Source organism: Rhincodon typus, chromosome 13 (genome assembly GCF_021869965.1).
Source record: "Rhincodon typus isolate 14 chromosome 13, sRhiTyp1.1, whole genome shotgun sequence".
In the NCBI taxonomy this organism is placed as follows: domain Eukaryota; kingdom Metazoa; phylum Chordata; class Chondrichthyes; order Orectolobiformes; family Rhincodontidae; genus Rhincodon; species Rhincodon typus.
The window spans coordinates 66,864,066-66,877,705 of record NC_063344.1 but is presented as its reverse complement, the minus strand read 5'-3'; the positions used below and the strand labels follow the sequence as shown (position 1 = coordinate 66,877,705).

Genomic DNA, 13,640 nt, shown 5'->3' with positions numbered 1-13,640 from the left:
CTTAGTTTGGGATTATGTTCAGCATGGACTGTTGGACTGAAGGGTCGGTTTTCATGCTGCGTGACTCTATGACTCTATTCAATCTTTCTCAATAGCTGCAATTTCTCAATTCTGGTACCCTCCTCCTTAATCCTTTTTCACACTTTCTGTAGTGTTTGCATGCTCTATTCAATAGTCTGGTGTCCACTGTGATGCAGAATGCTCCAAATGCAGTCTGACTAGGTTTCAATACAAGTTTAACATAACTTTAGAATTCTATACACTTGAAAATAAACCCTCATCGTTTGGTAACATTTTAATTGCTTTGCTGACCTGAAATGATATATTTGAAGATCCCTTTGCTTTTTTACCCCATTCAGTTTATTTTCTAAAGCATAGTGATGGTTCTGTTTATCTTATGAAATGCATTATATTTATCTGGGTTATCTTGGTTTTAACTTGGGATCAGGCTGAATGGACCATAATAATCTTTTCCTTGTTCTCATGTTCATGAAGTAGGTGAACTGAAGGACATTGTTTAGGCTTCATAATGGTTTGGTGAGCCACTAAACCCATTCACGGTGCTTTGTATAATCCCAATGCATTAAACGGTACTAGCTCAGAAAAGATATCAAGGTTTTGCCAGGACTGCACAAAAATTAAACGCTCACTCCTTTCATCTTGTGAACATGGCTAGCTTTCACTCACCTTCGTACCCGCTCCACCATGTGTGCTACCAATTTGTCTGAAATACCTGGGCAGGATTCCTCTGCCAGGTTAAAAGCATTCTCTAGCTCTTCAATGGCACCCAGATTCCCACCGCTGACTTTGTGCTTCTCTTGTAGCTTCAGCAGAATAAACCAAAACATCATTAATGTGGATCATTTAGCCATTGACAAAAGACAAAACAGCATGCAGTCAATAACTTAGAGCCCCATGTTATAAGGCAGCCGATGTCCACTTATGTCTGTTCCAAGGATCAGAACCTACCACATGGAGAATCAGGGTGAAGGTTAATCTTCCTGACATCGCTCTGGGGCACAGCATATTGGTACAGACACCTGGTGCGCCAAACAGCTGCCTGGACAAGTTTAATTTGACAGTGATGTCAATGACACTTAAAAAAACATCCAGGAGGTGATTCTGGCAACTAAATAGAATAAGACAACGGATGTGAGAGAGTACTTGTCTATCTCCCTTTGACTTAAAAACAGAAAAGGCTAGAAATACAGAACAGGGTGACCACGTTGGAAAAAAAAGCACATTGGTGGTTGGATATCGTTTCTCAATAGCACTGCCTTCTCTTGAAGGGCAGGGACCGAGCTTCTTTTGGAAACCTTATTTCATAGCCAAGGGTGATCAATAGAAGAGATCAACCATCGCAGCACTGACTAACAACTGGAGTTAGCCTCCTGATATCTGTGCATCAGTAGTTTCTGTGCAAAGAGCTTTGTTTGAACATACTGAAAACCCAATAGAATGGGAATGGTGTACTAGAGTCTCTCTCTTTGCAAGCTGGTTATAAATCTAGGCCATGCTGATGGGATTGAGGGGAAAGAGCTGGTTAGAACAATGTTGAGGTATGAATGCAGCCAAAATGGCAGGATGAAAGCATGTTTTCTCTCAGCACGGTGCTCTCTCAAAATGGATAAACCACATTTTGTTATGTTCACCTTAGTAATTCTGTAGATTCTCACACAATATAAATATCTGAGCAGGGGAGCATGGATGACAGTGGGGAGGACTTAGTGATGTTAATGAAGATAGGAAACCACTCTCTCATATTAATTTCTGCTGATATTAATGGGAGAAAAACTACTTGTTACTCGCTTCTTCAAAGTCAGATAATATAAGCATTTTAACTGATGTATACAAGCAGGGACACACAAGCACATTCAGTCACAAAACTGTATTACCTCTCTGAACATGGGGTTGACCAGGGTTGTCAAGCACTTTGATTTTGGCTGTCTTTTCATGGGCTCCAAGGGCTTCATTGAAACAAAATACAAAAGAATAGTAAACAATCCAATAGACAATCTTTTTCATCTCTGACCTGAACCACTTTACTCCATCTGTTCGTCTCTGTACATGCCAAGGGTTAGTTTTCTCTTCCTTCTCCCTTCCTGTTACACTCACAGATGGTATACTGAGTAATGACACTTCCTGAACCAGTGGATCTTGTTATCTTACTTGGGGCTCCCTTGCTCATACAACCTACAGCTTTTTAGAACTCCACTTTGGCATCACTTAACTATTAGTGCTCTCATTAACCTTCCTCTCTGCACTCCTGACCTTGGTCATCACTCAGAACATACAAAATATCAAGAACAGACTTAATCGTACGGATTGTTCGCTTCAGTCAATTATAATTAGAAATTTGTTATTTGTTTTTAAAAATAATACTCTCCTCCCTCTGCAACCTCAAAACACTGACTTCTTGATGTGGCACCAAGTCTTTGAACATGTCGTTTCTCAAATCCATGCTGACCCTTTTCTGCACCTCAAGCCTCAGATTACACCATTCAGTTTTCCACTTCTAGCACAGCACTGAAATGGCTCTAGTCAAAGTCCCAAACGACCTCTCTGTGAGGATGGTACATTTTTGGATCATCTCCTGCTCTCCGTGGCCTTTTCTCTGATAAACACTATCATCCTCCTTTAGTGTTTCTCTTCTGTTGTTCTCCAACTTAGTGGGACAGTCCACATGTGGTTCTACTCTTATCTAACAGTAGCTAGAGCTTCTCCAACAACAGCCTCTTCCAGGGGCCCCAAAGCTCTATCCTTCCCCTCCCTCATTGACTTATTGTTCCTCAGCTGCGCCATCCAATGAAACATGGCCCATTTCCACATGCATGTTGGCAACATAAAGCTCTGTCACTCCATCACAACTCTTGACCTCTTGACATTGTGTTAATGGATCCCTCTTCCAGTATCCAGTCTTGATTGAGCTATGACTTCCACTAATAATTACTGATAAGATGGAAGCCAACACATTTGACTCCCAAAGCAAATTCGATCCTCTGACCACTGTTTCCAATCCTTCTCTCTGGTCATTGCTTCAGTTTAAACAGGACTGTTTGCAACCATGACATTTCATTCAAATATGACTCTATATCCTCTTCATTACCAAAACCACCTCTGTAACATTGATAGCCTTTGTCCTTCCCTTAAAGACAGCAGGTGAGCTTTAGCCTTGACAGTTCTAATGCTCTTCTGGCCTGGTCTATCCTACATACTCTCAAAATATTGGTACATGTAAAATTCTGCTGGAGTGCCAGTACCTTATCCTTCATCAAGCTCTACCCATCCTTGATCCATATCTTCACTAAGCTTCTGGTCTTTCAGAATTCCTTCATTGCCTTTCACTTCCACATTGTTACAACTTCTTGCAGGTCTGCAACATTCCCCCGCCAACTGAGACCTCTCCATTCCTCAGGCTCCCACGTCTTCTGTATTTCTCTTCCTTGTCGTGTCTATGCCTGGGCCCAATGCTCTGAAATTTCCACTCTTTCTAAGTTTTCCACCTTTCCTTTCCCCATTTACTACCATGTTTGAAACTCATTTCTTTGATCAAACCTTTATTACCCCTCTCAAAACGGCAGTCCTCTGGTGTATATTCATGTCAAAGCTTTTCTGTCATTTAATTGTGGGGAATTTTTCTACATTAAAAACTCTATGAATCATGTTAGTTTGCAAACAAGGTGCCCAGGTCCAGTGGCATTAACAAACACAAGTGTGAAGATGGAACTTGTGAAATTCTTTGAAGTACTTACGAGAAAGTATGGTCATGAAAAGGTGACTCATCCAACTGGATTGGAACAATTTTTTTCAGATACATTATTTTCATAGTACAACACATTCATTGGACAGGTTATTGTTTCTGGTACCCGGGCATAAGATATACAGGTAAGACAGGCAGGGAGGAATTCCCTCCTGACCCAGAGACTGTCTGATTCTCTCCAAAGGATTTGGTCGAGGGACTGAAGGTGAAATGTACTTCACTACCCTTCACACCATTGCAGCAACAGGAGAACTACAAGGCACATTATAGCATGCCATTACATTCTACCCCATAAGTCCTCAAAGAGTGCAGCATTGCTGGAAACTGCCTGAATTGTTTACTAAAAGAGTAATAGCGAGAGGGTGCTGGAAAGAAACAAGTACACAGACTCACCTTCTGAGAAGTTGGAACAGGCATTCCGTTCTGCAGCTTGCTTAAGGTGCTGGGACGTACAGTGGGGAAAGTCCAAACTGGGCACTGATCCCGTTCATCTGCATCAGCTTCCCTACAAACAGATAGTCAGGTTTCTGTGAACATCCTCTCATCTTCCCACAAAGGGCTTTCTAGCTCACATTTATACATTAGTTTCAGTATTTCCATTCACTCTCACAACTCTGTTTTCCCCCATCTCCTTCACTCTAAAGGAAGCTGCTCCTTAGTATTGAACAGTGGTCCTTGGCTAAGGTACCAACGACATGGGTAGGAAAGGAAGAGGTCCTGCAAGCAGAACCCAGGGGCTGTTCATAATCTATACCAATGATTTGAAGGTGGGCATCAAACGTAAAATTTCCAAATTTGCAGATGATATAAAACTATGCGAGAAAGTGTATTATGAGGAAGATGTAGAGTAGCTTCAGTAATATTTAGACAAGTCTTTGTGAATGGGCAAGAACATGGCAGATGGAATATAATGTGGAAAAATGTGACGTTATCCAGTTTGTAGGGAAGAACAGATGCACAGAGTATTTCTTGTCAATAAATCACTGAAAGCTAACAAGCTATTAAGAAAGCTCATGGAATGTTTGCCTTAATTGCAAGAGAATCAGAGTTCAGGAGTAGTGAAGTTTTGTTTCATTCTTATAGGAGCTTGGTTGCACTGCACCTACTCACCTGTGAGCAGTGTTGATTTCCTTATCGCAGGAAATATATCATTGCTATAGAGGAAGTGCAATGAAGGTTCACTAGACCTGTTCCGGGAATGGTGGGACTGTCCTTTGAAGAGAGAGACTGGGCAAACTGAGCCTGTACTTTCTAGAGTTTTGAAGAATAAGAGGTGATCTCACTGAAATCTACAAAATACTTAAATGATAGACGTTTCCTAGTTGGGGAGTTAAAATCAGGAGACACAGTTGAAAAATAAGGGTATGCCATTTAGAACTGGATGAGGAGAATTTCTTTACTCAGAGGATGGTGAATACTTGGAATTGTCTATCCCATCGGGCTGCAGAAGCTCAGTCATTGAGTATAGTTGAAATAGAGGTTGACAAAATTTTTGACGATCAATAACATAAAAGATTACAGAGATAGTGAGGATAAAAGATATTGAGGTGTTTTGTCAGCCACGATCTTGTTCAATGGTAGAGCAGTCTCGATGGACTGGATGACATTTATGGGCACTTTTAGAAATTTAAAGGTCAGATCACTGTTCTTGAATCATAAACACCATCAAGCTCCCAGGCTAAATTCTGGGTCAATGGAGAGCTGGCTAATGTTAGATTAAGCAGTGCTACATAAATGGCCACAGACACTGCTGCTGGGAAGGAATATCAAAACTAATTGCAAGCCTGATAGTTATTCATTTGTTGGTAGTGCAATTGTTGAAGATGGGACAATTATTTGTAATTTGTCTGTGATGCCTTTCTTAATTGGACAAGCCCTGCCAACACTCACTATCCATATAGAGAAGGAATGGATTCCTGGACACTGGAACTCCCCTTGAATCAGAAAAGACAATATCTTTTACTGGAGAGAGGGAGTAAAAGACATGAAGAAAATCATGAAAAAAGATGGTGTCCAGTGTTGCAATGCTAGTACTGGAATGAACATCAATCTATTAGACAGAGTAGTTCAGGAAACTTCTTGGTGGCTTCAACAGCACAGCTGGCTCCAGTGTTGCTAAAAGCATCTTTCCCTCCCTGATATTCTCACAAATTTCTTTCCCTCAACTTCCTCCCACTCCCCCTTTCCTAAAGCCAGTGTTTGTGTTCATTATCTCGTGAGACTCTTCTCAACTTGACAGGACCAAGAAACTAGCTAACCCATAGGATGGACAAGGGTGAACTCGGCAGCAAATATCACTGCACCAATCAACATCTTAAAAAAAAGGAGGCTTCATTTTATTTGGAAACCACTCTCTTTTGTGACCAATTATCACCCAGCTCAACTTCTGCAGAACAGGATGCTACGAAGAGACATTTCAGTTTTCAGCTCAACATTACATACAGTGGTGTCTTTACATATCAGGATGGCTACAGAACCAACTATACATTCACACTCACTGCATCCTTTACTCAAGAAATACCTAGGTAGAAAACTGTGTATATCATGAAAAATGGTTAGTATCTAGAATTTGGAAATGCAGGTGCACTGACTCTTAGAAAACCCTATGCTCCCTACATCCTTTGCTAGAGGATTATGGAAAGGAAAGACCCTGTGTCTACGATAGGAATAAGAAAAAAGTGAAGCTGCAGAAAGAATCGTCATGTTAAGAATGAAAAAGGAATTACTATTTGAGGGATCTGTACGAACATTCTCATAGCAAGGTCAGAGGAACTACTCAATAGTACAAATAGCTCAAGCTTCTCTTTTCTAGACAAAGAGAAGCAAGCTATTATTCAGTCTTTCCCAATAGTAGTAATCTCTCAATTCTGATACAATTCTTGCAAATCTATTTTGCAATCTCTCTGGTGTCTCTTTACACTGTATGCCTCTATAATACCAAATTGTGGACAATGCAAGGGTTTGACTAAGGATCTATACAAGTTTAACATAGTAGCTCCACTTTTCAGCTCAATTCCTTTAATGCGCATTCAGTACTTATTCGTCCTGTCAAACTGGCAATTAACTACTGAACTATCCCACTCCAATTCTACCATATTGTGGTCAGTCAGGGTGATGATGCCCCTATCCATTCACTCCAGGAACCAGGCATACTTACAGGTCCGAATCTTCAGAGCTAGACTCCTCACCATGACCCTCGGACTTCCAGCGCTTATAACGGTCGATCAATTCTGTTAGGTAGGAGGTCTTCTTTGTGTAGCGCTGGATATATTTGTGTTTCAGGAGCTCCTTTGCTGTTGGTCTCTAGAATTTGAAGAAACAGCTGCTGTGGTTATGTTTTACAGTTCCAGGGTACGTTTTTTGTTTCCTTATTTAAATATCACTTGCAACATTCTCTCTCCAACCCACTGGTTCCTCATTTTCTAGCCACACATTTTTCAAATCTCCTTGCTCTCTGTTCCTAAGAATGAATCTTTTGTAAATTTCTGTGTACTGTAACTCCACAACTTTACTGTTCTAAGTTTGATGGTACTTAGGATATACATCTTCGAACATATTCGTAAAGAGAACAGAAAGTACACAAAGGAAATTCTTCACTCAGGGCATTCCCCTTATCTTTAAAATACATGGGCATGCCATCAGACCCCTCTGCAGGGTCAATGAGGAACACTCTGACTCTTTCACTGAGAAGTTGGAAATGAAGTTTAACATGGTCCATTCCTTAAATAAGTATTGCCTGTTGTCAGGTGCTCCAAATAATCATAGCCTGGGGTCAAATGTTCTCAACTTTCAGGGTTTATCAAGATTTAGAGAGAAAAACCCAAGCATGGAATGACTGGCTCTCTTTCACATTTGTTTTATACTTGCGCCCTTTTCAAGAATGGCATCTAAAATTTCACAAATGTGAGATCAGATTCAAGACTTCTATGTACATTCATAAAAACCCATGCGTGTCTACTGCCATCTATGTCAAGCCGATACCACAATATTCATGATGTCAATGATCCTCTTGGATAAACCGAAGATTTTTTTTGCTTTCTAATTTTCTTAATTTGTGATACATCAATCTTAAGTCCTCTGACCAATCACATTCCAGGAAGAAAAAAAAGAACAGACAAACTCACCATTCCCTTGCCCACTGTACAATACACCTCTTAAATATTACATTTTTCACATGAATGAAACACTCATTTTGTTTCCACAAACCTTCTGGACATGCTTATAACCTAAATTTATTCACAGAAGCAGTAGATTCCTTCCCCCACCATAATAAACTGCCTCCTAACGGCTCCAGTATAAATACTCAACATGTATAAAATGGAAGCACAATAGGAAAAGGGAACGAGAAACAAGAAAAAAAGCAATTCCTTACTCCTGTGAGTGAGAGGGGAGGGTCATCCTGATATATGGATTACTGGGGTGAGTATTAGTTCTGATAAGTTTGGAGAGCTAAAGAGAGTTTGGGTGCAGTTCTGGCTCTGTTGAGAATCACCGTGACCAAACATATCTATTTTGTGTCTATTGCATTTCCAATTTCAACTGGGCTGCCATGTACCACAGTCATGGTTCATAAATAGCTTCCTTTTTTACAGAGATTTGCACAGCTCACAGTGGTTGACCTATGTGTTGTGCAGAACGTGCTTCACTTTCATAGGGCTTCAACTTTGGATCAGTAAGGAAGTTGCTCCTGAACTCTGTCACCACAGCTGAATGCTCTCTGATAATTAACTGCTACTGAAACAAAACCTAATTCACTTCTTAAATTTGCTTGTGTGGAACCTTATCGAATACCTTTTGGAAATCTCTACAGCCAACATCCATAGACACTACTCTAACACCTGGTGGTGATGTCTGCAAATTACATCCAGTAAATCAGTCAAATATGGCAAACCCTTAACAAAACAAAACAATACTTGTAACAAGGGAGAGAGATTGCAACCTCTGCCCTCTCACCTTAAATAAGGAAGCTTTGCAGCTTCTGGGATGCAAGTGATTGCCTTACTGTTAGTCCTCTATTTCTTGTCACCCCTTTGAACCCTGCACAGCATGTTAACAAACTAGGTTATGAGCTCTTAAACCACTCGTATAGAAAGTGAAGTATGAATTCTGCTCCCTTGGAACTCATGGCTATAGGAAGGATATTATTAAATTGGAGAGTGTGCAGAAAAGATTTACGAGGATGATGCCGGGGCTGGAGGGTTTGAGTTAAAAGGAGATGCTGGATAAGCTGGGACTTATTTCACAGGAGCGTAGGAGGTTGAGAGATGACCTTATTGAGGTTCATAAAATCATGAGGGGCATAGATAAGGCAAATAGCAAAGGTCTTTTCCATAGGGTAGGGGAGTTCAAAACAAGAGGGCATAATTTTAAGGAGAGAGGAGAAAGACTTTGAAGGGACCTGAAGGGCAGATTTTCCACACAGAAGGTGGTTCGTATCTGAAATGAACTGCCAGAGGATGTGGTACATGCAGATACAATTACCACATTTAAAAGACATTTGAGCAGGGACATGAATAGAAAGGTTTAGAGGGATATGGGCCAAACGCAGGCAAATGGGACTAGTTTAGCTTGGGAAACATGGTTGGCATGGACTGGTTGGGCTGAAGGGTCTGTTTCCATTATGTATGACACTATGACTAAATTCACTCTGATTCTCTTTGATCAATTGATACCACAACATGTCTCTGATGATAAATTCCAGAAAGAGTTCTACTACTGATGTTAAACAGGTTCTGTTCTCCTATCTTTCTTGAATACCGTGGTGAAATTTGAAATTTTCTATTCTGAAAGGCACAATTCCTAAATTTACTGAAGTTGGAAAATCATGACTAAAGCATCTTCAATCTCTTATCAACTTCTTCTAATAACCTTGGGGTAGGAACCATGGGCAGAATTTAATAGGGTAAGGGATATCCCTCCTGCTCCCAACTCGCTATGTGATACACTTGTTGTGAGCAAGCGACATTAATGGATTGTGGTACTTCTGCCCCTCAGTGGGTGGAGGTCCCATCCCCTGGAGCTGTTCCGGGAGTCCTGGCTGCAGAGAGCTCGGCAATGAGCGCTGCTGAGACTAAAACAAAACATCGCAGATTTAATACACATTCCCTTGTGCTACAGGAACTGCATCCTCTTCCTCCACTTTGAAAATGAATGGAATGGACTCATTTAACAAATCTACTATCTTCTTATAATCCGTTCATCTCATCTGGCTCTGTCTTTAATGGATCCGCATTTCCCTGTATCACTCTTCAACATATTTATACAATGTTTTCACACTGGCTTTTATATGCCTTTCACTTGCCATTTTTGTATCTTTTATTGATTTTATAGCTCTCTCAGTCTTCCATGTTTCTTTGCATTTGTGTAAGAGTTCTCACTTTGGACTTGATACTATGTTTCTTTACTCCATTTCATGGATCATGGTTCCTTAACTTGAGCCATTTATAAACAACAAATCAATGAGTAGATCTAGTAGTGCTGAACACTTAGCCATCTCTGGGAGCTACAATGGAATACTATGGTTGTCAGAAATCAAAAATTAAAAAAAAGAAAATGCTGAAAGAAACTCAGTGGTTTAGGCAGCATTCCACGTATGTAGAAAAACAGAGTTAATATGTTTCAGGTCTGTGAGCTTTCATCAGAACTGGAAAAAAGTTCGATGAATAGGTTTTGAGCAAAGGTTGGATCAGACAAGGTCAAAAGAAACTATGTGACAGGGTGGTAGGCAGCGGAGACTGAACAACAGGACCAATGAGAATAGAGATGGGGATAGAAAAGAATAAAGAGACAAAAGACGTACCTAGAGCAGGTGAGCTTCTAACTGAAAAAGAAAACAAAAACAAAGAAATGGAAACAAAATACAGGGCAGGGCGTATGGTCTGAAATTGTTAAACTCAATATTCAAACTAGAAGGCTGCAAAGTGCCCAATGAAAGATGCTGGCCTTGAAGGTAACTTGAGCCTCACTGGCACAGTGCAATTGTTAGGAGTAGTTCAGAATTAGAACAAACTGGATCTGCATTGAGCTCTTTGCAGCCTAAGGCACCTAAATGTTAAGATTCCCTCTTCAACATCACACATAGCTTGCACACAATTTGTAATTGCTGCCCTTAAGGTCATACAAGACATTGCAAACGATACAGACAAGTAGGAGCCATGCCAAAAAAGCTGGTGCACTGCAACATACCTCCACTGAGAGGGTGAAGGTCTCGGGTCGTGGTTTGATATGGAGCTTAAGGATCTCAGAAATAGATCTCTGTTCCTCATTCCTAGCCAATAACCTTTTCTGGAAAATGCATGTGCGTGGGAAAAGATGAGATGAGACTGGGCTGTTCCCACTATGATACTCTCTTGGGAAGGAACTAGAGGACTGTCATTAGTACTGACAGTCAATAGACAATCAAACATCAGTCAATAGAAGAAAGTAAAAAAAATTCAGAAAACTAACTTTCCAGTACTAAGCAAATCATACCATGATGAATATTCGCCTTTGAACTATCGCCTCACCCACCCCTCCACCTTACTTTCCTCATACAATCTGCAGCCTGTTTAAAGGTCATTCATTTAACAAATTTCATTGATATTCCACATTTTTACATGCAATATTCTGCAGATGATAAATCTGTCTTTCAATATTCCTTGTACTTTAAGGTAATAATGTGAATCTTCAGGTACATCTTTACTCATGTCCTCTGTTTAACATTTCCTGGTGTCAGTCCTAGATGCATAGTAACACTCAAAGTTGGAAGTTTGTGGGTTCATGTCCGATGGATCGCCACATGATCTAGGCGGAGACTTGTGTAATATTGGGAGAGTGTTGCATTGTTGGATGCTCCACCTTTCACACAGGATGTTAAACTGAGTTTATTTGAACAGTCTACTTCCTCAGGTCAATGTAAAGTACCTTCTGAAGTGCAGCAAACAATATCTCCCCATGTCTGAGCCAACATTGAAGTCTTGATGAATGGCACTAAACATTACCTTGCCACTTACTTCATTAGTGTACATTAGGGCTTGCTGTGAGCAAGTTGGCTTCACTCCACATGTAATTTACTGACTGTGGCAAGCTTTCAGATCCCTTGGCTATTTCCTGTTCCAAAACAGCAGCAACTGCACTGAAATTCTGGACTGTGCATTTAACTTGATACAAAGCAATATCTTCTACTTACGAATTTGGGATCCTTGTTTAGACACGCCTCGACAAACTCTTTGAAGGGCTTGCTGTGGTTTCCTTCCAGAGTTGGGGGGTTGTTCTTGGGAATCAGGAAAAGAACTCGCATAGGATGCAGCTCTGAATTAGGGGGTTCTCCCTTTGCTAATTCAATTGCAGTTATTCCAAGGGACCAGATATCTGCCTGAAAGTAAACAGAGAATGAGAAACTTTATCTCAATACAAGTGCCACATTTTCAAAAGAATTCCTGCATTTGCCTCCATTGCAAGTTAATCAGGATGTGAAGGATAGCATCAAATTGAAAGAGAAATAATAGAGTATGATAAAGTTAGTGGTCAAGCAGAAGATTGGGAAAGTTTTAAAAACCAACAAAAGAGAACCCATAATGAAAGAAAATAAAAATTTGAAGGCAAACTTGCAGATAATAAGACAAACAGCAAGAGCTTCTATAAATATATAAAAATTGAGGCAAAAGTGAACATAAGCACTTTAGAGAATGAGGCTGCAGAAATAATAATAAGGAAATCAGGAAATTTCAAGGGATAAATACTCTGTAACAGTCTTCACTATCGAAGACTTTAATAGAATTCCAAAAAATAAATAACCAAGGGTCAAAGGAGAGAGAGGAAATAAAAACAATAAATATCACGAGAGGAAAAAGTAAAGGGGCTAAAAGCCATTAAGTCCCCTCGATCTGGTGGTCTGCATCTTCAGACATTAAAGGAGACAGCTCAGAGATAGTGGATGCACTGGTAATAATCTTCCAAGAATCCTAATATTCTAGAAAAGCCCCAGAGGACTGGAAAACTGCCAATGTAACACCCTTATTCACAAAGGAAAGGAGACAAAAAAACATTCAGGTAACTATAGGCCAGTTAGCCCAACATCTGTTATTATGAAAATGTTAAGAGTCTATTATAAAAGGAGGTAACAGCAGAGCATTTAGAAATACTTAATATAATCAAGCAGACTCAGCATGGCTTCACGAAGGGGAAATCATGTCTGACAAATTAATTAGACTTCATTGAGTTAGTAACATGCAAGATGGACAAAGGGGAACCAGTTGATGTAATATGTTTAGATTTCCAGAAGGTATTTGATAAGGTACCACACATTAGACTACCGCATAACAGACCATGGTGTTGGAGGTTCTATATTAAGGTGGACAGCAGATTGCCTACTAATTGAAGACAGAGTTAGTATGAGGAGGGCATTTTCAGGATGGTAACCTGTAACTAGTGGAGTGCCACAGGGATCAGTATTGAAGCCTCATTTATTTACTATATATTGATGACTTGGATGAGAAAAATGAATGTACTATAGCCAAGTTCGCGATGACACAAAAATAGGAGGACAAAATGTGAGGTTAATGCTGACTTTACAGAAAAAGATGCAGATAGGTTAAATGAGTAGGCAACTTAGGACATGGAATATAATGTGGGGGGAAAAAAAATGAGGCGCTGCACTTTGGCGTGAAGAATACAGGAACTGAATATCACTTCAATGGGAAAGGACTGCAGAAAGCTACAATACAGGGGATTTGGGAGTCCTTGTGCTTAGATCACAAACAGATAGCATAGAGGTTCAGTAGGTAATAGAGAAGGCTAATGTAATGTTAGCCTTTATTTCAGAGGGAATGGAGTATGAAAATAGGGAAATATTGCCAAAACAATACAAGGTACTCGTTAGATCACACCTTGAATATTGAGA

General features: G+C 40.1%; 1 protein-coding gene across 1 annotated transcript in view; it reads right to left on the bottom strand.

The window, feature by feature from the left end:
* stk25b (serine/threonine kinase 25b) overlaps nt 1–13,640 on the bottom strand; it is a 78,328-nt gene continuing 64,688 nt past the window's right edge. The window contains exons 6-10 of the mRNA XM_048604590.1: nt 11,928–12,113; nt 6,918–7,063; nt 4,154–4,265; nt 1,896–1,967; nt 1–824 (exon numbers count right to left, since the gene is read on the bottom strand). Coding sequence (XP_048460547.1) covers nt 684–824; nt 1,896–1,967; nt 4,154–4,265; nt 6,918–7,063; nt 11,928–12,113 — 657 coding nt within the window. The 3' untranslated portion in view covers nt 1–683. The remainder of the gene's footprint in view (nt 825–1,895; nt 1,968–4,153; nt 4,266–6,917; nt 7,064–11,927; nt 12,114–13,640) is intronic.